The sequence below is a fragment of the Salmo salar genome, chromosome ssa06 (assembly GCF_905237065.1).
Source record: "Salmo salar chromosome ssa06, Ssal_v3.1, whole genome shotgun sequence".
NCBI classification, from domain to species: Eukaryota; Metazoa; Chordata; class Actinopteri; order Salmoniformes; family Salmonidae; genus Salmo; species Salmo salar.
Window position 1 is genome coordinate 64,450,279 of NC_059447.1, and position 26,460 is coordinate 64,476,738.

Sequence of the window (26,460 nt, forward strand, 5' to 3'; positions counted from 1 at the left end):
ATAACAATTTCAACAATTTTACTCTGTTACAGTTCATATAAGGAAATCAGTCAATTGAAATAAATGAATTAGGCCATAATCTATGGATTTCACATGACTGGGCAGGGGCGCAGCCATGGGTGGACCTGGGAAGGCATAGGCCCACCCATTTAGGAGCCAGGCCCACCCACGGGGAAGCCAGTCCCAGCAAATCAGAATGAGTTTTTCCCCACAAAAGGGCTTTATTACAGACAGAAATACTCCTCAGTTTCATCAGTTGTCCGGGTGGCTGGTCTCAGACGATCCCACAGGTAAAGAAGCTGGATGTGGAGGTCTTAGGCTGGAGTGGTTACACATGGTCTGCGGTTTTGATGCCGGTTGGGAGTACTGACAAATTCTCTAAAATGACGATGGAGGCAGCTTATGGTGGATAAATTAACATTAAATTCTCTGGCAACAGCTCTGGTGGACATTCCTGCAGTCAGCATGCCAACTTCACGCTCCCTCAAAACATGAGACATATGTGGCACTGTGTTGTGTGACAAAACTGCACATTTTAGAGTGGCCTTTATTGTCCCCAGCACAAGGTGCACCTGTGTTATGATCATGCTGTTTTAATCAACTTCTTGATATGCCACACCTGTCAGGTGGATGGATTGTCTTGGCAAAGGAGAAATGTTCACTAACAGGGAATTAAAAAATCTGCACAACATTAGAGAAATAAGATTTTTGTGCGTATGGAAAGATTCGGGGATCTTTTATTTCAGCACATGAAACACGGGATTAACACATCTTGCATTTATATTTTTCTTCAGTACATATACACACACACACACACACACACTATCATTCAAAAGTTAAGGGTGACTTAGAAATGTCCTTGTTTTTGAAAGAAAAGCAATTTTTTGGTCCATTAAATTAACATCAAATTGAAATACAGTGTAGACATTGTTAATGTTGTAAATTACTATTGTAGCTGGAAACGGCAGATTTATTTATGGAATATCAACAGTTGAATTCTGAAGTTTAAATAAACCTTAGCCAAATACATTTCAACTCAGTTTTTCACAATTCCTGACATTTAATCCTAGTAAAAATACCCTGTCTTAGGTCAGTTAGGATCACCACTTTATTTTAAGAATGTGAAATGTCAGAATAATAGTAGAGAGAATGATTTATTTCAGCTTTTATTTCTTTCATCACATTCCCAGTGGGTCAGACGTTTACATACACTCAAATAGTATTTGGTGGCACTGCCTTTAAATTGTTAAACTTGGGTCAAACGTTTCAGGTTGCCTTCCACAAGCTTCCCACAATAAGTTGGGTGAATTTTGGCCCATTCCTTCTGACAGAGCTGGTGTAACTGAGTCAGGTTTGTAGGCCTCATTGCTCGCACACGCCTTTTCAGTTCTGCCCACACATTTTCTATAGGATTGAGGTCAGGGCTTTGTGATGGCCACTCCAATACCTTGACTTTCTTGTCCTCAAGCCATTTTGCCACAACTTTGGAAGTATGCTTGGGGTCATTGTCCATTTGGAAGACCCATTTGCGACCAAGCTTTAACTTGCTTAATGATGTCTTGAGATGTTGCTCAATATATCCACATAATTTTCCTGCCTCATGATGCCATCTATTTTGTGAAGTTCACCAGTCCCTCCTGCAGCAAGTACCCCCACAACATGATGCTGCCACACTCGTGCTTCACGGTTGGGATGGTGTTCTTCGGCTTGCAATCCTCCCCCTTTTTGCTCCAAACATAACGATGGTCATTATGGCCAAACAGTTCTATTTTTGTTTCATCAGACCAGAGGACATTTCTCGAAAAAGTACGATCTTTGTCCCCATGTGCAGTTGCAAACCATAGTCTGGCTTTTATATGGCAGTTTTGGAGCAGTGGCTTCTTCCTTGCTGAGCGGCCTTTTAGGTTATGTCGATATTGGACTCGTTTTACTGTGGATATAGATGCTTTTGTACCGGTTTCCTCCAGCATCCTCCACAAGGTCCTTTTCTGCTGTTCTGGAATTGATTTGCACTTTTCGCACCAAAGTACATTCATCTCTAGGAGACAGAACACGTCTCCTTCCTGAGCGGTATGACAGCTGCGTTGTCCCATGGTGTTAATACTTGCGTACTATTGTTTGTACAGATGAACATGGTACCTTCAGGCATTTGGAAATTGCTCCCAAGGATGAACCAGACTTGTGGAGGTCTACAATTTTTTTTCCTGAGGTCTTGGCTGATTTCTTTAGATTTTCCCATGATGTCAAGCAAAGAGGCACTGAGTTTGAAGGTAGGGCTTGAAATACATCCACAGGTACACCTCCAATTGACTCAAATTATGTCAATTAGCCCATCAGAAGCTTCTAAAGCCATGACATCATTTTCTGGATTTTTTCAAGCTGTTTAAAGGCACAGTCAACTTAGTGTATGTAAACGTCTGACCCACTGGAATTGTGATACAGTGAATTATAAGTGAAATAATCTGTCTGTAAACAATTGTTGGAAAAATGACTTGTGTTATGCACATAGTAGATGTCCTAACCGACTTGCCAAAACTATAGTTTGTTAACAAGAAATTTGTAAAGTGGTCGAAAAACGAGTTTTAATGACTCGTGTGTATGTAAACTTCCGACTTAAACTGTACATAGCCGTACAGAAGCCCATTATCAGCAACCGTCACTCCTGTGTTCCAATGGCACATTGTGTTAGCTAATCCAAGTTTATCATTTTAAAAGGCTAATCATTAGAAAACCCTTTTGCAATTATGTTAGCACAGCTGAAAACTGTTGTTCTGATTAAAGAAGCAATAAAACTGGCCTACTTGAGACTAGTTAAGTATCTGGAGCATCAGCATTTGTGGGTTCGATTACAGGCTCAAAATGGCCAGAAACAAAGACTTTCTTCTGAAACTCTTCAGTCTATTCTTGTTCTGAGAAATGAAGGCCATTCCATGCGAGAAATTGCCAAGAAACTGAAGATCTGGTACAACGCTGTGTACTACTCCCTTCACAGAACAGAGCAAACTGGCTCTTACCAGAATAGAAAGAGGAGTGGGAGGCCCCGGTGCACAACTGAGCAAGAGGACAAGTACATTAGTGTCTAGTTTGAGAAACAGACGCCTCACAAGTCCTCAACTGGCAGCTTCATTAAATAGTACCCCGCAAAACACCAGTCTCAACATCAACAGCGAAGAGGCAACTCCGGGATGCTGGCCTTATAGGCAGAGTTCCTCTGTCCAGTGTCTGTGTTCTTTTGCCCATCTTAATCTTTTTTTTTTATTGGCCAGTCTGAGGTATGGCTTTTTCTTTGCAACTCTGCCTAGAAGGCCAGCATCCCGGAGTCACCTCTTCACTGTTGACGTTGACGTGTTTGCGGTTACTACTTTATGATGTCATTCCATGACATAGACTGACCAGGTGAATCCAGGTGAAAGCTCTGATCTCTTATTGATGTCACTTGTTAAATCCACTTTAATAAAGGGGAGGAGACAGGTTAAAGGAGGATTTTTAAGTCTTGAGACAATTGAAACATGGATTGTATATGTGTGACATTCAGAGAGTGAATGGGCAAGACAAAAAATGCAAGTGCCTTTGAATGGGAGCACCGGTTTGTGTCAAGAACTGCAACGCTGCTGTTTTTTAACGCTCAACAGTTTCCTGTGTGTATCAAGAATGGTCCACCACCCAAAGGACATCCAGCTAACTTGACAGAACTGTGGGAAGCATTGGAGTCAACATGGGCCAGCATCCCTGTGGAACGCTTTCAACACCTTGTAGAGTCCATGCCCCGACGAACTGAGGCTGTTCTGAGGGCAAAAGGGGGTGCAACTCAATATTTTGAATGTGTTCCTAATGTTTGGTATACTCAGTGTATATTATGCCAGTAAGGAGCTGTTCATGAAGGCTGATGTGCAATGTTTATATAATAGAATAGAACAGTTTAATACGTTCTGGAACACTTACTGTCTCCATCTCTGAATGGCTTCTGCTGCTCTGGCCCATTGGCACCATCTCTGAGTGTAGGTGCTGGCCCAGACTCCAGGGGGCACTGTGATGGTGCATGCCCCTCCTGGGGGAGACAGGTCTGATCATGCCCCGGTGGCGACTCCGTGGAGACAGCTCCCTCCTGCACAACAGTTCTCTGCCCGGTGACATGGGGCGTCCGGTGTGGGACAGGGGTGAGATGTGACTCCTGGGGGAAAGGTCCCTGCGGGGCGAGAGGTCCCTTCTGAAGGAGATGTCCCTCTTGGGGGAGATGTGCCTGAGAGGGGACACCTCTCTGTGGGGTGACAGGCGGCCATGGGGGGACAGGTCCCGTCGGGGGAAGAGGTACTTGCGTGAAGTGGAGGTGGGGGACGGCTCTCGGAGAGGGGAGGAGTCCAGGCCTGGGGAAGAGAGGCGAGACGGGGACAGGTCGAATGATGAGGAGCTGTGAGCTGGGGAAAGGCCAAACTCCTCGTCCATGGAGCTGGGTACGTCTAGCCTGCTCTTATAGTTCTCACCCAGGGCCCCCTGCAGCAGCTGCTGGTACTCTGCCATCTGGTCCTGGCCTGCACCCTCACTGGGCACCATGAGCTGGGTGATCTGGATGCTGGGCAGGCTGGTGAAGTAGCTGAAGAGGGGTGGTTTGGAGCAGTGGCCCAGCAGGTCTGAGGAGCAGGCGCCCTGAGAGTCCGTGACGGACAGAGATGGTATGCCATAGGGCTGAGGGCTGGTGCTTCTGGAGCGAGTCTTCGGCGTGGATTCACCATCGTAATCGTCGTCATCATCTTCATCGTCATCCACCTCATCCCCGTCATCCTCGCCACCATCAGAATCATCGGCGTCTGAGAACTGGTGGTCAGCCATGATGCCTGACATCTTCCCAGACTCCCTCTGGTCATCCTCGCCATTGTCTAAAAAGAAACATATGGTTTATCCAACCGTTGATCCAGTCAAACCCTATGCAAATGCAGTAATAGTAGCCTACTTTGTTCTGCAAGACAAATAAACAGCATTTAGTGCAGTCTTAACAAGGAAATGAGACATACAAACACAGTAGTGCTTTCTATTTAGGCGTTTACAAATCTTTTACAGCAACTGCAATTTTACTTATTTTGGATTGAATGGGTCACTGGTGTTCTTTCCCACAAGCAGGGTGAATGTGAACTGTGTATTTTTAAAGTTGGTCATTTTACATAAACCTGACAAAGGCGGCTCCTGTTTTTCATTACGATAATTGTTCCTCAAGAACCGCACCAGTGCAACATACAGGGCCCAGTATTTATCAAATTTTGGCTCATCTCTATAAAATATGCTCAGCCTGATATGCTCAGTCTGATTCATACCAGCTTCTTCAGCGTCCGCATCCTCCACAGATGTCACTGACACCCCGAGCTCCAAGCACTTCTTCATGTGGGCTTTCGACTTCATGTGTTTTGTCAGGTTTCCTGAAACAAGAGTTTACGACTTTTAAAACGTCTTACTGGAAGCAGCACAGGCCGTCTGGCCTTTCAATTCACTCATCAACACTCCACTGCAGCAGAGAGAGAGAGAACCTTACCACAATGAAGTGCAGACAGAGGTCTGTTTAGTTCTACATAAATCCTTTTCCAATGTGATCACTGTTTTTGTTTGAACTATCAGGTTAAAGTGCTTCAGAAGAAAGGTGTACATTTGCATACATGTGGTTATATGAAACAGAAGAAGGAAACCCACCTTTAGTTTTAAAAGCAAAGTTGCAGAACTTGCAGACATACGGCCTGACATCGGTGTGTGTGCGGATATGTTTCTTCAGCATGCTTGGCTTCTTACAGCGGATCCCACACTCTTCACATATGTACTTCCCTCTTCCTCTGCCCCGCACGTAAACATAGTCTTCATTGGATTTGTACCTGAAATCATAACAAGATCAGATTTTTCAACATTATTGGAGGGTTTTGAGTATATCGAAGCATGTGTTAAGGGAGCAAATACCAAATACATCAAACAGCTAACTTTACATTGGGAAAGTTAGCCTGCAACTGCTCAGAGAAAATATTTCTGGTGCCAAATTCAACTGGGTATTGGTCAGACATTTTTACAGCTGTTCTCGTTTCTGAAATTGAATTATATGAAGAAGAAATCTAACAATATGGTAATATCTTCAAAGGGATATTCAAGATACCGTTTGTGATTGTGATTTTTTTTGTTTTTAAATTATTTCAAAAATAATTTGGAAATCTATTTATCGCTTGAACCAAAGTAAAGAGGTTACCCGAAGCCTCACGGACAGTAGTCAATAATACCATGGCAGTTAAACAACAAAACTTTGCTCTACTGTATTTCCATAAAAACAGTAGCCTATGCTAGTAACGCCTTTCAATCACAATTAAAAGCCATCTGAAAAATACATTCTGCTTTATATATATACAGTGCATTCGGCAGGTATTCAGACCCCTTGACATTTTCCACATTTCTACTTTACAGCCTTATTTTTCCTCATTAATCTACAAATAATGACAAAGCGAAAACAGGTTTTTAGACATTTTTGCAAATGTATTGAAAATAAAAACAGATACCTTATTTACATAAGTGTTCAAACCCTTTGCTATGAGACTCGAAATTGAGCACAGCTGCATCCGGTTTCCATTGACCATCCATGAGATTTTTCTACAACTTGATTGGTGTCCACCTGTGGTAAATTCTATTGATTGGACATGATTTGGAATGGCACACACCTGTCTATATGAGGTCCCACAGTTGACAGTGCATATCAGGGAAAAAACCAAGCCATGAGCTCAAAGGAATTGTCCGTGGAGCTGCGAGACAGGACTGTGCTGAGGCACAGATCTGGGGAAGGGTACCAAAAAAATGTCTGCAGCATTGAAGGTCCCTAAGAACACAGTGGCTGCCATCATTCTTAAATGGAAGAAGTTTGGAACCACCAAGACTCTTCCTAGAGCTGGCCGCCCGGTCAAACTGAGCAATCGGGGGAGAAGGACCTTGGTCAGGGAGGTGAACCTGATGATCACTCTGAAAGAGCTCCAGAGTTCCTCTGTGGAGATGGGAGAACGTTCCAGAAGGACAACCATCTCTGCAGCACTCCACCAATCAGGCCTTTATGGTAGTGACCAGACGGAAGCCACTCCTCAGTAAAAGGCACATGACAGCCCGCTTGGAGTTTGCCAAAAGGCACCTAAATACTCTCAGACCATGAGAAACAATATTCTCTGGTCTAATGAAACCAATATTTAACTTTTTGGCCTTAATGCCAAGTGTCACATCTGGAGGAAACCTGGCACCATCCCTACGGTGAAGCACGGTGGTGGCAGCATCATTCTGTGGGGATGTTATTCAGGGGCAGGGCCTGGGAGACTAGTCAGGATCGAGAGAAAGATGAACGGCGCAAAGTACAGAGAGATCTTTGATGAAAACCTGCTCCAGAGCGCTCAGGACTTCAGACTTGGGTGACGGTTCACCTTCCAACAGGACAATGACCCTAAGCACACAGCCAAGACAACGCAGGCTCCAGGACAAGTCTCTGAATGTCCTTGAGTGGCCCAGCCAGAGCCTGGACTTGAACCCGATTGCCCATCTCTGGAGAAACCTGAAAACATCTGTGCAGCGACTTTCCCCATCCAACCTGACAGAGCTTGAGAGGATCTGCAGGGAAGAATGGCAGAAACTCCCCAAATACAGATGTGCCAAGATTGTAGTGCCATACCCAAGAAGACTCGAGGCTGTAATCGCTGCCAAAGGTGCTTCAACAAAGTACTGAGTAAAGGGTCTGAATACTTATGTAAATGTGATATTTCAGTTTTGTATTTTTAATACATTTGCAAAAATTTCTAAAAACCTGTTTTTGCTTTGTCATTATGTGTTATTGTGTGTAAAAAAAACCATGTATTCAATTTTAGAATAAGGCTGTAACGTAACAAAATATGGAAAAAGTCAAGGGGTCTGAATACATTCTGAATGCAGTGTATACATCCTATTTCTGCAGAAAAAGCCTTCAAGTCCATGAACGTAAAGCAGTAATTTGACAAAATCATGTAATAGCTACATTTCAGTTATCACAGTAATTGTTTTACCATTCTCATATAACATAGGCCCTGAAGAAAAGGTTTCAGCCATTAAATCCAACTTAACCACAAAATATTTCATATTTAAGTGCTGATAATTTCTATACAAACCTGTACATTTTGTATAGAAGTCACAACAATATAACAATTTAAGCAGCCGTCTCCAGAAGGTTCCACACTGATATCAAAAGGCTTTCATTTTAATGGCTAATGGCAGCCATCTTGACATACCCTCCTTCAAAGATTCTGATGCGAGTGGGCTCAGCCTGCTTTGAGGAGGCCTCCTTCTCTCCGTGGTCCTCCTTGATTCGATCCCTGGAGCTCAGCCCCTTGATTTTCTTCCCATATTTGCTCACATCTAGCTGCATGAGTTCTGGCTTCATCTGCAAATGGAAAACATGCATAACACTAAGTTAAATCCTCACAAACAGACAAAAACACTTGATGGCAGATGTAATGAAATAATATTTTATAATATTGTAGGGGATTTCAAACTTTCTAAACCTTACATGTGAGTTATGAAATCTGTAATGCTTATTTAGTAAATGTAAATGTAATGAATTGTGAACACGAGGCAAATGTGACGTGTTGATTACCTGCTCAAACTTCTGCTTCCAAGCAAGAGAGGACACAAGTTTTCCAGTCCCGGGTTGATACATAGCAGCCATCGTGTAGGTTTCTGTGTTCTTCCTCTGCTTGGAGCGGAGCAGGGCCAGAGTAGCCTTGGTGCTGAGGCTGAGAGGGTTGGGGTTGTAGGAGCTGATGCACCAGGAGCCGTAGACAGAAGTTAGGGGAGTCGTCTGAGCGTTGTTTGGCTTGGTGTAATTCAGGAAGCACCAACTGACACTGGTTGCCGTGCGAAGACTGGGGAACTGGAAGAACTGCTGAACGTCTGCCAGATCTGTGAGCAGCAGAGTGCTTCCAGCAGCGCCCCCACTCTGATTGGCAGCCAGCTGCACCAGCATGTTGACAGGGATCTTGCTGCCCATGGGCGGCTTGGCCTCCTCTGGAGTGTCACTGGAGGAGACCATGGACTGTGGGCTGGAGCTAGCCTCTGGGGTGAAGGAGTCATCAACATCTAGCTCCTCTGGGGACTCTCTGCCACCAGGGATGTCCATCACAATTTGCAGAGGGGGAGTGAAGCTGTCAGCTGGTGGCACATCGGGTATGTGAGGTGCGTTGGAACGCACTGGGATTTTGGTGGAAGGGAAGTCTACTGGTGGGGAGGAGGACATCCTCTCCTGATCGTCCATTGAACCCTCACTCTTTAGAGGTGCACGCTTTGGTAACTTGATGCTGTCCTTCGAAGCACTCAGCTCGACAGCGCTCAGCTCCTTTACAATCTGACCGTACATCTTCTCCTCCTTGACCCGTTTCTGCTGTTTGGTCTCTATAAAGAGTTCCAGGCTACTGGCCGGTGATAACATCCGCTTGCTTCCCCCGCTACTGGAGGACGCATCCGTGGTGGAGATGGTTCTCGATGTCAACGACAGCGGAATTCCCGTGTTTAGTCTCCCATGTTCGGTGTTCAGATCTGGAACTTTCCAGAGTGGATAACGTGGAGCTCCCTCAGGCTGACCAAGGATCTGAGATAGGTTAAAGCAAACTCCGTGCTTTGAAACACTGCCGCTTGTGAGTGAACTGGATGATGCATTCTCTGAGCATATGACTCTTGCTGAATAAGTGCTCTGGCTGTGGTTAGCTAAGAGCTGTGAAACACTTGTGTACATAACACTTCCGTAAGATGGCACGTGAGTCTGTATCCTAACGGGGATTAGCATACCTGGGAGTGATGGCTGTGAACCTGCATTCTGAGTGGCGAAGATTGGCTGGACCTGTTGCAGGAGCATTTTACTCTCGGTGAGGGCCACTTTAGACGGTGGAGAGCTGTAATGCTGGGCCTGGGGGGAGACCCTGGAGGGATACTGGTAGTTCTGACTGATAGCACCGTCAGCCTTCATGTCACACTGCTCCTGGATCTGCTGTAGCTGATGAAGAGGTGGGTGGGATTTCTGGAGCATGTGCGGTATACTAGGCTGTCTGATATGTAGTTTCTGTAACTGGTGTGGCTGGAAAGCCAGATGCTGCTTGTGTCTCTGTGTTGACTCCGGATGCCAGAACAGGCCAGGCTGAAATGGCAGGAAAGGCAGTGAAGCCAAGCTGCTCTGGAGTGAGGAGTATTGCATCGCTTCCTGGCTCATGAGCTCATGACTTGGATGCTCTCCCTCTGATGACTGTTGACTTGGCAGACAAGATGACTTCTGGAACAGTGTTGGGTCTTCCTGGCTGTCCTCACTAATTCTCTGTTGCAGAAGATGATAATGTGACCCTCTCTTAGGTCTTGCTACTTCGCTGGCTGGTGCACCGTGAGAACCTTGAGAGGATAGGGGGCTCTGCCAAGATAAGGGTCCATGATCCGAGTGCTCTTGCTTGATGGTCATTTCGAGACCACCTTGCTCATGCACTACAGTCTCGGGGTAAACGCTAAGGGATGCCTGCCTTACTAGGTAGCCCCGTCTCCGTTCTTTCATGGCTGATGCACTGGAGTAAATCTCTCCCTGTCTGGATGATGTTGAGAGACTGCCATAGTCAAAGGACTTGCTACGGATCTCTGGGATCTCGGTGGCCAGAGCACAGGGAGCCTGTTCTGATGAGGATCGTCGCATCTCCCTCTGCTGGTGATGGCCGGGGATGGTGAGAGAGTTGCCACTGTACTCAGACTGCTTGCCAAAGTCATCCTGCTTGGTCGGTGACACAGACTTCAGGCTCTCTTCCTTGTCAAAGGACATAGAGAAGTTGGAGCTGTGGGACAGGTTGCTTTCCTGGCTGGGGCTCCTGGACAGGCTGGTGCAGGACTCAAAGCTGGACTCCCCAGAGGAGTGCTCCAGGTCTGCCAAACGCAGACGCTTCTTTTTAGGAGGCAGCTTCTCAGCAGGGAGCTGGGACAGCGTCTCACTCCTCTGGGGCCACTGGAATTCTTCAATGTGCTTCTCCGGCTCCTTGGTCGGTACATCAGGCTCTTTCTCAGGTTTATCTGGCTCCTCCGTCACCCTGATCTCAGGCACTTGGATGTTAGGCTGACGCACCAGTTTGGGGGGCATGTGACAGGGCTGGTTGGGTGAAGCTAAATCACTGTCGCTCTGCTGCTCCATGCTCTCAGACCTCAGGATAGAGTCCAGGCTCTGCACATCTTCTGTGTTTTCTGTATCTGACTGCTCTGAATATTGGTAAGAGGGTTTGTCTTGCAGGTAGGTTGGGTGCTCGAAGGACTCTGACTTCTCAAAGGAGTTTGGCCTACTGAGTGAGTTTGTGTGCTGAATGACAGAGATAACGTTGCCAGTTGCCTTTCTGTCAGAGTCTGGGACTAGCACTACATCCTCTGAGCACATACTACTACAGCATGTTTCAAAACTGTCTGATTGGCTATGTGCATTGTACATGGATCCAATGGATCCCTTCCCAGTAGGTGTTGCCCTTGAACCCACTTGACTACCTTGTTTTGAATCATAATCCCCAACCATATCTAGTGAGCCACTACTGTCATACTGGCCTGGGCCATCCTCCTCGTCCCCTACACTCTTTTCCTTCCTGCGTTTACGAGTGGCAATCTCTGTCATTCCCACTTTAGTACCATAAGGACTGTATGCTGTATGCTCTGGCACCACAGGACTACGCTCCCCTAGCTTTAACACCACAAATGGGGATGCGTTCTTGGGAATGTGTCCATAGGTTTCAGATTCGCCATGCCCTTCATGTGCTGAATGCTCAAAAGCTGCCTGTCTCCTAAGCCTCCTAAGACCGGCAGCACCCGGGTAGAAGACGTCATCAGAGGTCATCATCTCATCGAAGGAGTGGCTCACTCTTATCCCCGGTGGGACGTTGAGGTTGGTCGGGGAGGATGTTGGCATTGAGTTACTCCTAATGAGTGGCCCTGAATCAGGAGCTTCTAATAGACCTGTGTTGCTTTGGCAAGGGCTTGTGGGATACTGCTTAGGGTCAACGCCTGCTAGTAGATGCGCTTCACTGTTATCATTACGGAAAAATATATGATCTTCAGATATCTTCCCCATGACTAGGTTAGTGTCTTGGCCAACAGTGCCCATGCCTACTGCAATGGATTGTCTAGATCTAGGAGAGTTAGGTTTGTAATACCAAGTCCGACCAAACATGATCTCCTCGTAGGACTTTGCATTTGTGTTGGGAGGGCTGATCTGTTGCTCCGCACTCTCTGAAAGGGAGAAGTAGCCTGAGTCTGTGCTGCCTTTGCTGTGTGGACTCAGAAGGTTCAGGGACTGCTGGGACTGCTGGTCTGAGTCCTGTGATCCCTTCCTATCTGTCAGTTTCAGAGCCAGTCTCTGTTTGATAGTAGGAGAGTCATCCACACGGCTCACCTGGGAGCTGATGTGAGAAGCCTTGAGTTCCATGAATGGGGGGCACTCCATTGCTGTTGGTGGGATCCCATGTTTTGGGACAATTAGGATAGGCACTTTCATGGATGCCATAGCTAGTTCCTCAGCTGAGTCAGCATATGGCGGCTCCCCACCCTTCTCCATTGTGCTTTTGTCCATCTCAAATGATATCTGGGGGATGGGGCTGACTTTGTCCATAAACATAGAGGCCTCTGCTGTCTCCTCGTCGGTGTCCGTGCTCTGTTCACCGTCTGAGTGTACATCTGTCTCTCCCACTGAGGACGCTTGATCCATGTCTGTGCGTGAAGCTGCCAGTTCGGAGAATGGGACTAGTCCTGCTTTGATGGCATGGGCATGAGATTTTCGGTGTTTGTACAAATTACTCTTGGTTTTAAAGGAGAACCCGCAGGGGACACAAGGGTAGGGGCGTTCCCCAGTGTGTGAACGAATGTGCTTCTTCAGCACGCTGGGTTTCGCACAAGCCCTTCCACAGTAGTGGCAGATGTACTTTCCTGGCTTCTTGGGTTTCTGCTCCTTCTTATATCCCTCCTCTGGCAGCTCCGGCCCTGATTTGGAATACTGGCCAAAAGAACTGGGTAAACTGGGAGATTTCTGACGAGAGAATACTCCATGGGCACGGGAGTGTCCAGGGAATATGTCGTCAGAAGGGAGCTGTCCAGCGAAAGGCCAGGCATGGGCCTCCAGACCAGGCTGTGGCTTGGCTCCGGACAGGAAGTGCTCTTGCATGGGCTGCTGTGGGTACGGTTGTGGTAACTGGTAGGAGTAAGTACGGGGGAAAGCCTGTGTGTATTGACTGTCTTGAGATGGCTGACCCATTGCAGTTGATAACATCTTCCCAGAGCCATACTTTTGTGCTGAGACAGTAATATTACTGCCACTGGCACCACTTTGCAGGCTTTCGCGATGCGAGTGCCTTTTTCCCTCCGGGTCAGCGAAAGTGCTTCTTTTTGTGACAGCTGAGGGCTCAGAGACCCACTTCCTTTGTAGCTTCTCCCGTGGCTCCTTGGTGCATTTTTGTCCAGAAGCTGATTCATGTGGCTCCATTGTCCAACTATACTTCAGTTGGGTTTCTCAAATGTCAAATGTCAGATGCTGTAGTTCTTAAATAAAGGGGCCTTCCATTGCTGAAGTCGTTTTGGGTTGTTCTACATTTGAGTCACAAAGATCCTCTAGTGGGCATCAGAACACTTTCTTCCTATCAAGCATACTGTACACTTGCGAACTTGCTTCAGCCCTTCAATTCTCTGTTTATTCATTAAATGTATCAAGACCTTTGAGTGATCTGAAAATGCAAACAGAACATGAATAAATGCCATGTACTTTAAAAATCATGATTGGGTATAAAATATCTATTACTGAACACTTACCAGTCTGAAAAAAAGTGTTTGTTGATATCCCTCCTTTTACAACTTCCACGAGAATCTTTATGTACGACCTGGAGAGAGGAGAGGGAAACAATTCAATGATTGAAACAAAACATTCACTGTGAAGTCAGTTAATAACTTATGTCTCTAGGATTTTCTCCATTTTCAAATAAATGAATCCCAGTTCAGTCATCTACAGTTGAAGTCGGACGTTTACATACACTAGATTTAAGCTCAGTTTTTCACAATACCTGAAATTTAATCCTCGTAAAAATTCCCCGTCTTAGGTCAGTTAGGATCAACACTTTATTTTAAGAACGTGAAATGTCAGAATAATTGCAGAGAGAATGATTTATTTCAGCTTTTATTTATTTCATCACATTCCCAGTGGGTCAGAAGTTTACATACACTCAATTAGTATTTGGTGACATTGACTTTAAATTGTTTAACTTGGGTCAAACATTTTGGGTAGCCTTCCACAAGCTTCCCACAATAAGTTGGCTGAATTTTGGCCCATTCCTCCTGACAGAGCTGGTGTAACTGAGTCAGGTTTGTAGGCCTCCTTGCTCGCACACGCTTTTTCAGTTGTGCCCACAAATTTTCTATAGGATTGAGGTCAGGGCTTTGTGATGGCCACTCCAATACCTTGAATTTGTTGTCCTTAAGCCATTTTGCCACAACTTTGGAAGTATGCTTGAGGTCATTGTCCATTTGGAAGACCCATTTGCAACCAAGCTTTAACTTCCTGACTGATGTCTTGAGATGTTGCTTCAATATATCCACATCATTTTCCTTCCCCCTGCAGCAAAGCACTCCCACAACATGATGCTGCCCCACTCGTGCTTCACAGTTGGGATGGTGTTCTTCGGCTTGCAAGCCTCCCCCTTTTTCCTCCAAACATAACGATGGTCATTTTGGCCAAACAGTTCTATTTTTGTTTAATCAGACCAGAGGACATTTCTCCAAAAAGTACGATCTTTGTCCCCATGTGCAGTTGCAAACCGTAGTCTGGCTTTTTTTAATGGCAGTTTTGGAGCAGTGGCTTCTTCCTTGCTGAGCGGCCTTTCAGGTTATGTCGATATTGGACTCGTTTTACTGCGGATATTGATACTTTTGTACCGGTTTCCTCCAGCATCTTTACAAGGTCCTTTGCTGTTGCTCTGGGATTGATTTGCACTTTTCGCACCAAAGTACATTAATCTCTAGGAGACAGAACGTGTCTCCTTCCTGAGCGGTATGACGGCTGCGTGGTCCCATTGTCACGGCTGTTCGAAGGAGCGGACCAAAATGCAGTGTGTCCGTAGTTCCACATATTTATTAAAAGTGAAACTGAATGCAATACACTGAAATACTTTAAAATACAAAACAACAAACCGTGACGCAGAGAGGACAACACAAAGGACAATAACCCACAAACCACAATGAGAAAAACCCCTACTTAAATATGATCTCTAATCAGAGGCAATGAGGATCAGCTGCCTCCAATTGGAGATCAACCCCAAACAATCCCAACATAGAAATAGACAAACTAGAAACTAAACATAGAAATAGAAAACATAGATTAGCCCAAAACACCCCCTGTCACGCCCTGCCCTACTCTACTATAGAAAATGACATCTTACTAGGGACAGGACGTGACACCCATGGTGTTCATACTTGCGTACTATTGTTTGTACAGATGAACGTGGTACCTTCAGGTGTTTGGAAATTGCTCCCAAGGATGAACCAGATATGTGGAGGTCTACAATTTCTTTTCCTGAGATCTTGGCTGATTTCTTTAGATTTTCCCATGATGTCAAGCAAAGAGGCACTAAGTTTGAAGGTAGGCCTTGAAATACATCCACAGGTACACCTCCAATTGACTCAAATTATGTCAATTAGCCTATTAGAAGCTTCTAAAGCCATGACATAATTTTCTGGAATTTTTCAAGCTGTTTAAAGGCACAGTCAACTTAGTGTATGTAAACTTCTGACCCACTGGAATTATGATACAGTGAATTATAAGTGAAATAATCTGTCTGTAAACAATTGTTGGAAAAATTACTTGTGTCATGCACAAAGTAAATGTCCTAACCGACTTGCTAAAACTATAGTTTATTAACAAGAAATTTGAGTGGTTGAAAAATGAGTTTTAATGACTCCAACCTAAGTGTATGTAAACTTCCAACTTCAACTGTATATTCTCATGTACAGTGGTATGCAGTACAAGGAGTACAGTGCTAAACTAGATTGAAGTTAAAATACTTCTAATGAGTGTAGTTTGTGATTGGGCCACCCACCCCCTCATGCTTACAGTGAGTCATCAGTAACAACTAGGCCCACGCAGTTCCTAAAAAGACACAAAAAAGTAAAAATAGCATGCAAAATGGAGGTGACGTAAGACATCATATGTGCGTGGGCGTCCAAAGGGCAAGTCATAAAGGAACTACCAGCACTAGCATTTTTCTTTTCGCTGGCGTCTGATTTTTACTTTCTATACATACACATACTGCAATGCCGAGTAAACACAGAAGCTACAAATAAACCTGCATTCATTTGTGATTCTATTTCAGAGTGCTAACGTACAGAAACCACACCAACACTTGAATATAGAATGAATCCAGTGTCTGAGACTAACATGCTGAACATGTAACTCTCTGCCGTGCATTTCTTGATTTCATTTTTTTTCTCTGATTGCGACAGACACACACAAGGCCCCTTTGCTCTGGCACTGCTGGGGTAGGAGCACGGAAGCTATGTGACGCGGGTGTCTTGAGGCCAATGTGAGAGATAAAAATAGCCCAGTAGAAAACACTGGTATTTTTAGCACCTGAAACATGAACTTTTGGTCGGTTTTTGTTTTCTTCCATGCTGTTACACAAAAAGAATGTGTGCAAACAACAGAACTAGCCATAGGCGCTCAGTGAAGTTTAGCAACTACAGAATAAGTGGTTGGATGGAGGTTTGGTACCGGCCAGATATCCTTTCTTATTGACCAACGATAAATACCACCTGCGATCCTGTTAAACAACTATACATGTACATGTTTAAATTAAACCCAAAGCCAAATGTGTTTGTGAAAACACAGCCATAGGCGCTCATGTTTAGAAAGATTGGAAGATACAGAATTCAGTATCAATTGCAACACACCTGAATCAAAAGCTGTTGCATACCAACCTAATGAAATGTTCTCGATTGTCAGCTTTGTAAAGATAACGTAGTTACAGAGAGACACATTCTGAGAGGAATAATAACTCATCCTAGCGTATTCGCACAATACGCACTCCGTTGCTAGTATTTTGTAAAAAGGGGTCAACTGATGAGCCTTATGAAGCCAGAGCAAACCTATCACTGAGTGGAAAAGAGCAATCTGTCTAAGCTTGAGTCAGTTTCATATATCACACTTAATGGTGGCCAGGTTGGTGTACCCCTCTCCTCTTCCCTTCTCCCCCAAAATCTCCCCCTCAATGTTTGGGAGCATCTCCTTCCATGAATTCATCTGTCTAGTATCTCTTGTTATCAATACAGATCCGCTACCATGGTGACGAAGTTCTCTAAAATCTTTCTTTTAGGACATACAGTTCAGTAGGCATCTGTCCAAAACCATTGATGAATTATTCTCTGCCGTGTTGCATAAGGTTATCATTGTTTAAGTCAAAGAAAAACTATTGAATGGGTTATATAAAGTGTTTTTTATCCTAACTAAAATGCTGTCCTATTTTCTGACTGAGTGTGGGTGAGAATATTCATTGGCATCCTTTTTAAGTGGAGTACCTGGAGGAAGTGTGCGTGGGACACACACAGAGACAGAGTGTGCTAGGGACACCTCACTCTATACAGACGGACCACATTCTCAAAGATATAAACGGAAACACTCCACTGGATGATTCAAGCATTTTATGTAACATCTCCATAGTCTAACAGTATTTCATCTGATAGGAGGCCCCACTGCCAAAAACTGATAACCATGATGAGGCGGACATTTTCATTATTTACAGTACACCGGCCCCCCACAGTAAGTTACTACCCCCACCCCAACCATTACAGTACATATATCTCCATCAACCCCCTCCTCCCCAAAGGTATACATAAACCATGTTAGCTTCCTTATTTGGGCTCTCTTTTCATGGGGAGAACATAACGGTGAGAGAGCCTCTACCCACCTCAGGCCTAGTTCTGGTTTCTGGCTGGAGATCTATGGGGAGTGGGGGATAAGCTGGTAGCCTGGGGCTGTACCAGGCCCTACACACTGACGCACATCTCCATTGTGACTGGGGAAAGAGCAAACCTTAAAGAGGCCCTTTCACTCAATCAAAATACATCCTCTTTCCAATGCAGGGATTAGGTATTTAAGCATTTTTGGGCTGGCAGATTCAAGAGAGAGGATTAGAAAATGTTTTGTTATTTTGTGTGACAATGAGTGATGTGTAGTTATCCTTAAACCATTTGGACAGCCAAGATGCCACATACCAATTTGAAGTGCTTGGAATTCCTTTCAACACTGAAATAAAGAATAGAGTGAATCCCGTTTTCTTTTCCCTCAAATAACAACATCTGAAGTTAAAAATGAATCATGATGCCATATCTCTCACTGTCACACCAAAAGTTATTTGCAGGACACGAGCACTTTAAATAAATAAATACAATTGTTGGAATAAAAAAAAAAAAAAAACAGACCTGGAAAATATCTCCGTTGCCAAACTATGTTCTTTAAATATTTGGAGTCATAGTCTTTGACACCGCTATTATCGACTGCTGTTTCAGACCTGCCAGTGTTACATAGTTACTGCAATAAACAGCTGAAGGTAATTAAATCAACCTCATCTAGTTTCAGTTCCAGCTCTATTACAGAGGGTAGTACACACGGTTCTGTTTGTCTAAGCAAATTGACATCTGCAATTATACCTGAGTAATTCCTGTAGAAACAAAGGCCAGTCGCATGGGCAGCCGCCTGTGTGTTTTGGGTATCTCCTAAACCACAGGGCCATTCGATCACCACAGTGGCCTAATTCAGTGGCCTGTCTGTGGGGTTGACCGTGACACATCAGCCAGTGTGTTTTTAAAGCTCCGGTTACCCCCTTTTGTTTGTCCTCCTGGTGACATCATGTTCACAGCAGCGATGTAGGCAGGCACACACACACACACACACACACAGGCCGTTTCTTATTTCCCTGAACGGAAACCGGCACAGTTTCTTGTACTTTCCAGGGCAGACTCTGAATAATTCAAATCATTGCTAATTGTTTCCATTCAGTAATTACAGAGTTTATGGTAACAAAGTCCTGCCTAGAAGTGCATCATGGTCAGTGCCTCAGCCTCAGGAGGCCTAATGAGACCCCCAACCGAGACCCTTGTTTATTTATCTGTGTGTGTTCGTTTGTTAGAAACACACACATATCTGCATAAATGTTTTATACATTTCTCTGTATCTTTCCTTACAGTGGGAATGAGAGGGGACCTGGGTCGGTTTGCTGGGGTCTTTGTTCCAGCTATTCCATCTCATTGGGGATGGAGGCAACTTTAAAAGCTCCAACTGGCTTCATCAACTGGCTAGCTAGGGGAAAATGTGAAAGGGCTCTGAAAATAAATTGAAGCAAGGGGCCTACAATAAAGTATTGTGTGTTTTATGGGCGTCTGGATCAACGCGCCTTTCACCTGAACTGGGTTAGGGAGTTATTCACAATGCAATGTTTAAGAATCCCTCTGTTCTCAAATGGACTGCATGTACAGAATACACAACATATTTTTTGGACTATTGAAAGGACTGAATGAAATGTATTAATTCTGCGGTCTTGACACACTTCTCTGCGCTATTCAGTTGCAGGTTCATCTGTGCCTCTCAAGGTAACATGGAAAACAAAAGTAGCTTGTTTTGTCTTTTCCAGTGTGTATCGCGTATAAAACATGTACATATTGTAAAATATTAATAGAAATAAAATAATGTGCAATAAATAAACACCCCCACCAAAAAGAAAATCTATGAAACAGAAAATATTCCTGAATCTTATTGAAATCCCAGAAATAACTATTTTCATCTTCAGACTTATACCACCAATAGTTTGCGTCTTGACAGCCTGAGAGATTCACCATTTGCACAGCCAGCAGGTTTGTGGTGTGATTTTATCCCCTGTAAGCAGGTTCTGTGGATGTATCACCCAGTCTGTTCGCAAGTCAGCCCCCGGGAGTGTCATATTGACTCCTCATTAGGAGCCCAAAGATAAAGCACAGCCTGGAGCTGGGAGGGACTGTAGCCGGGAGATACTGCAGTCTGGAGACTGTGGAGAGACAACACGCAACAGGTTGAGAGAGGGGGAGGGAGAGAGAGACCATCCATTGCGCAAACCAGGTCAAGGTGGTCAGCAGAGCCAGTGGCCTCACAGAGCAATACTAAAATTACAACTACAATGTATAGTGCATTATACACATTTATAGAATGGTGACTGTATGTGCAATGCGTATGGCATGATGGGATGGATATTTAGTTTTGGGACAAACTCCAGCAACACATTTGAAAAGTAAAGACCAGTTCTGGTAAAACTACAAGGCACATGATTCAGACAAGAATCATATCTTGACAGTCATACATCCTGTCATACATCCTGTCATACATCCAGTCATACATCCTGTCATATATCCTGTCATATATCCTGTCATATATCCTGTCATACATCCTGTCATACATCCTGTCATACATCCATGTCATACATCCAGTCATACATCCTGTCATACATCCAGTCATACATCCTGTCATACATCCAGTCATACATCCTGTCATTCATCCAGTCATACATCCTGTCATACATCCAGTCATACATCCAGTCATACATCCAGTCATACATCCTGTCATACATCCAGTCATACATCCAGTCATACATCCTGTCATACATCCTGTCATACACAGGTCTACATTTCAAGCAGAAAGTACGAGGTACAGCTAGGCATAAGATGGGAGGTGGTATTTTTAACATGGTGGATGTGTGTGTAGTGAGTAGTGAAAAGAGAGAGTTGGGCTCTGCGTGGGTGAGAGGCCTCGGCTACAGCCTCATTGAGACAGGGTGAGGTGAGGAGTGTGGGTGACAGTTCCTGTGTGGGAAGAACAAGCCTGAATGCCATGCAGCAGGGTTACCATGCTGATGAATTGGCATTATGAAAGGAGCTGGTTGCACAACCCAGCTAGGCGGTTGGTCGGTCGCTCCGCTGGGCCACCTCTTCTCGCCGTCTGTGTGGGAGCTCAAGTGGGAAGACGGGCGTTCACTAGGCATAGCAAACCACACCTTAAGCTGAGGTCTTCACTGTGCACAGCCATGCAATAGCACAAGCAATAATGGCAGTAGTTACACGTTTCCCGCTGATAGACAGGTGGAATTTCTTGCTTTTATTTGCATTTGTTGTTATGAGATACGGCAAAAACATTTGTCATTAAATGGGGAAACATCATCCATCAAATTATAAACATATTGATGTTACAAAAATGGACTAATCTGGGCGTTGGGTTGTCTGTTAACAAATTGCTGTGTGCCAAATCTTGACTGGGTCGTGCCATGGGTATCAGTCCCATACCTGATGATGTTCCTGCTGATTGTGATGAATGTTATCTGCTCTTCCAAGAATGCTGGGCCATTATGGGAGGCGTAACCTATGAGCGCCGGCAATAAACAGAATTTCTCTCGGCTGTGTGGAGGTATACAGTCAGGCACTCAGGCCAACAGCACACACATCGCCTCACAGACAGTTGCCCCAGAGACACTGTTTAGCTGTTCACTCATTTGTTTATGAGCTTTTGATCGATGCGTCCATCCAGATCCTCTTAATCAGTTTCTGATCTGGTTTCTCCCTGGCTCTCTCCAAGAAGACAATCACATTCAGAGATGCAGAGTGTTTCATAGTCACATGTTCAGGGGTTTCATGTGTGATTGCAGGCTACAGTGAAAATCTTCGACTCCACATTAGTCATTAGTCAGTTATTCAGGCTCCACATTAGTCAGTTACAGAGACCAGGAGCAGAGCTGTCTGTTGGTGTTGGGTAAAGGCCCAGTTACAGAGATCAGGAGCAGAGCTGTCTGTTGGTGTTGGGTAAAGGCCCAGTACAAATCAAATCAAATCAAATGTATTTATATAGCCCTTCTTACATCAGCTGATATCTCAAAGTGCTGTACAGAAACCCAGCCTAAAACCCCAAACAGCAAGCAATGCAGGTGTAGAAGCACGGTGGCTAGGAAAAACTCCCTAGAAAGGCCAAAACCTGGGAAGAAACCTAGAGAGGAACCAGGCTATGAGGGGTGGCCAGTCCTCTTCTGGCTGTGCCGGGTGGAGATTATAACAGCACATGGCCAAGATGTTCAAATGTTCATAAATGACCAGCATGGTCAAATAATAATAATCATAGTAGTTGTCGAGGGTGCAACAAGTCAGTAACACAAGAGTAAGTGTCAGTTGGCTTTTTCATAGCCAACCTTTGAGAGTATCTCTACCGCTCCTGCTGTCCCTACAGAGTTGAAAACAGCAGGTCTGGGACAGGTAGCACGTCCGGTGAACAGGTCAGTGTTCCAGCAGGTCTGGGACAGCAGGTCTGGGACAGGTAGCACGTCCGGTGAATAGGTCAGGGTTCCATAGCTGCAGGCAGAACGGTTGGAACTGGAGCAGCAGCACGGCCAGGTTAACTGGGGACAGCAAGGAGTCATCAAGCCAGGTAGTCCTGAGGCATGGTCCTAGGGCTCAGGTCCTCCGAACAGAGACCAGGAGCAGAGCTGTCTGTTGGTGTTGGGTAAAGGCCCAGTACAGAGACCAGGGGCAGAGCTGTCTGTTGGTGTTGGGTAAAGGCCCAGTTACAGAGATCAGGAGCAGAGCTGTCTGTTGGTGTTGTGTAAAGGCTGTTAAATAAAGGTTAAATAAAATCAATTAAAAAATAAAATAAAAAAGCCCAGTACAGAGGAGATCCAGCTCATAATCAACCCTCTCCAGAGACTCAGAGTCCAGGATTATATGTTTAAAAGTATTGCTTGGTTGTAAGTACAGACGACGCTAAAGGGTATGTGTACAGTGTGACCTGTTTGGCCATGCCACCAGCCCAGCGCCTCATCTTGAAGATGAATTAGCCCAGAACAGTCTGTGGACTTTGGACAGGGTTGATGGGGAACAGAGGGTGACATAATTTCCCCCAGACAAGCCAGTCCATGAGCCTGAGCGTGAATGGACACACACGCACACACACACACACACACACACACACACACACACACACACACACACACACACACACACACACACACACACACACACACACACACACACACGCGCACACACAACTGCGCACACACACGCGCACACACAACTGCACACACACACATAGGCACGCGCACACTCTCCTTCTCTCTCTCTCTCTCTCCCTTTCTTTCTCCGTCTCTCAGTCTCTGTCCCTCTCTCTCTCCTCCTCTCTCAGTGAGAGGCCCATCATGGGGTGCAGGAAGACTCCAGTGGTCTGAGCATAGCGCCTGGGGTGTTGAGCCAAAGACCGGGCCCCACAGGCTGAAAGCCATTTAGAGAGGGAGAAACAGATCCTTTCAACATGAGGTCATGCTTAATACAACTGACACTCTGGCGGCCCCGCCAGTGTCCCCAGCCTGATATACAGTTACCAATGAAACAAGTGGCCAGACGGACACAGACAAAGCGGAGAGGGTGTAAGTGCCGCCATGCTAAGGTCCTGGGGAGGCTAGGTTGAGGGTTGAGGGCAGGGAGGGAGGGAGGGAGGGAGGGAGGGAGGGAGGGAGGGAGGGAGGGAGGGAGGGAGTGCGGTACTGTGGGACTCTCTGGCAGACCGACTGTGGGACAGAGCCGGGTAATTACACCAGGCCTCAGTAATTGAAAACGGCATAGATAAAAACTCATCTCCCTGTCTGTGTACAAGCCCTCTGCTCCAACAGGCTGCCTGCTGCAATGCTGGAAAGAGCAACAAAATAAGAGTCGGCAGCAGCATGCTTCCTGGTTGGATTTATGATTATTTCCTGGAGGTGGTAACGGCTAAACATGCATGCTGTGTGCACAGTGGGATAAACCATGTGACCCAGATCTTACTCTTTATGTTGTAGTAGGTGCAGTTATGGGATTTCTCCAGCTAAGCAGCAGAACTAACTATCCCTAGTTTATTCATGCTCCACAGCTGTAGCCGTTTAACGTACATGTTTCCATTTAGCGCTGGATGAAACACATAAAATCCCCCCTATGGAAGGAAAGAGAGGGAGAATAAAAACAAATAAATAAAAGGGCTTCATGTTGGTTTTAATTGTCTATGGAAAGACGGTCGTATTTTCCACCGGGTAAGCTTGAAAAATTACCTTCATTACATTTTCCACAACATTTTGCAGAAATGTCAGGAAGCAGCTGTAGAGGTACTGATTAATTGTCTTTCTCACTGGTTCCCCCACGTACAACACCGAGCCCCCTGTCTTTTCACCGACATTAGAACTTCATGAGCTATGCTAAACTTTAGATCAACACAAACTAGGCGACGTTAACTTTTGAAACCACATAACCGTAGGAAAGAAGGCTGCTTCCGTACGGACATCTCAGCTGTGGCTATCTTGGATGGAGGATTAACACAGGCTTAACTAAGCCTGGAAGGTCATCACATGGCGTTGAAAAGGCCACTACCCCTCCATGTCCCCCCCCTCCTCCCCCACACAGATCCCTCCCAGCGCTCAGAGTTTGGGTATTCTATTCCTAATATACACCGCACACCATGTGGACACAACCAATGTATCAAACAGGGTGTTGTACTACAGCGCTGGGGGAATCCAGTGGAACAGTATACCTCGTAACTTCCAAATATTTTGAAAAAAGTTTCTATAAAAGAGAAGGGGAAGGCAAAACAAGAAGGGGACCATCTGGAGGATGTGATCCTGTAGGACTGGTGGAGGACAGGAGGAGCTCAAACATCTGCCACCAATGTGCCTCCCTGCCTGCATGGACCAACCAGGGCCTCCCTCCTAGACCAAATAAATGACTCTAGTCACTGTCCAAGGTTAACAGCCCCGCTTACGGCGAGTAAACAGACAGGAGCCCGGTGTCTAACCCACTGACACCGCCTACCATGGAAAACCCAGTAAAGTGCTAATACTTGGTAGTTCAGACTTGTTGGCAACGTACACATCAGGGATGTCTAACACAAATGTCACCAGCTTCACAGCCAAAGTGTTTGGGAGTGAATGGACAAACGGTGTGTGTAGTCAAATGGGTTTCCCTTCCCTGAAGAAATCGCTCGCTGCACCACAGAGACATTTGGAGTTGATTCAGGTTAGCCGACATGGGAGCAAAGAGAGGATCTTCCATCGGCGAGAGGAGAGGAGAGGTTTGAGCTGGAGGAGGTATGACAGATGGAACATGATGAAAAGTGACAGAATAATTTAGACCACTACATGGCCTGTCAGTTGTGAGTGTGGCTGTCACAGATAGAGAGGATGTTTTAGACCTGTAACAGCAGGGTCTTCTCAGGACTGACCCGACAAACACAGCCATGATCAATTGTGCATAAACAAATATTTTAGAAATAAACAAACACAATCCTATTTGCTTCCTGGTGGTACTGCAAAGTCCCAATGCTATAAATCGAAAACAGGCGGAATCATGATATTCTTCAGTACTTATACTTACCTATTGAACAGCAAGTAAATCATGAGCAGTATTTTTCTCACCTTTATCAAGAGTCAACCACAACCCATAGATCAGATAGCATCAGGCCTGTCTTTTTTATCCCATCTGCTAGCATGCAGCTAAAGCTAACACTCACCCCTTTCCAGATGAGGCTCACTGAGACAAGGTGTCTGTTCCTAACACTCCGCTTATTTCCACCCTAATCGCACGCACTCTTGACTCTTGTGTGGAATGTGTGTGTGTGTGTGTGTGTGTGTGTGTGTGTGTGTGTGTGTGTGTGTGTGTGTGTGTGTGTGTGTGTGTGTGTGTGTGTGTGTGTGTGTGTGTGTGTGTGTGTTTATACACTCACCTGCGTGATCTCAGGGGACTTGAATGGTGATTGAGCCTGGCACTGTTTAGGGGTCTTCAGTCCGCTTTGGTGCAAGGTGGGGGGGTGGGGGGGATCACTGGGTCAGGCTCGTGGGAGGGGGGCAAGAGGGGGGTCCGAGGTCAGGATGACCCCTTGGCCGGGGTGAGGAGACGACACAGACCACTGGAAAGAAACAACAAGAAGAAGACCATTTAGACACCTCCCATAACAATAGAAACCTGCCATAAAAAAATCCAATAGACTGATTTTGAATGGTCCAACAAATCAAACCAATTTTAGCATTGCTCTACCAATCTGCTCTTTTAATTTAACAAAATGTTTCAGTGCTCTGGGTTGACTCAATATAGTTATGCCAAAACATTTTATAGAGATAGATCATAATTCATAGGATCTGAAAGGTACAGTATGGTGCACGTACAGGAACAGGCAAAATGGGGACATTGCCTGATAAAGCCTTTTCAATAGAGCTAGCTATGCCCAGTCTCTTTCTACCCTACATATCTCCCTCTGTTAGGAGAGGTCGAATTGATGCTCTCCTTTCCGACCTGACAAATTAGACAAATCTTATCTGCGTAAAAGAGGAGTGGTCATAATTAGGTTGGTTGTTAATCTAACGGACAGTGAGAAAGAATTAGATATTTTATTTT

The 26,460-nt window shown here is 45.3% G+C and overlaps 1 protein-coding gene across 3 annotated transcripts in view; it reads right to left on the reverse strand.

Moving 5' to 3' along the window:
- The window catches only part of LOC106607821 (HIVEP zinc finger 2), a 97,083-nt gene that overhangs the window by 5,614 nt on the left and 65,009 nt on the right, over window positions 1-26,460 (reverse strand). For all 3 annotated transcript variants that reach the window (XM_014205212.2, XM_014205213.2, XM_014205214.2), the window contains 7 exons: window positions 25,793-25,975; window positions 13,819-13,886; window positions 8,618-13,733; window positions 8,253-8,404; window positions 5,677-5,852; window positions 5,307-5,408; window positions 3,943-4,874 (listed from right to left, as the gene is read on the reverse strand). In XM_014205212.2, the coding sequence (XP_014060687.1) occupies window positions 3,943-4,874; window positions 5,307-5,408; window positions 5,677-5,852; window positions 8,253-8,404; window positions 8,618-13,495 (6,240 nt within the window). In that variant the 5' untranslated portion in view covers window positions 13,496-13,733; window positions 13,819-13,886; window positions 25,793-25,975. The remainder of the gene's footprint in view (window positions 1-3,942; window positions 4,875-5,306; window positions 5,409-5,676; window positions 5,853-8,252; window positions 8,405-8,617; window positions 13,734-13,818; window positions 13,887-25,792; window positions 25,976-26,460) is intronic.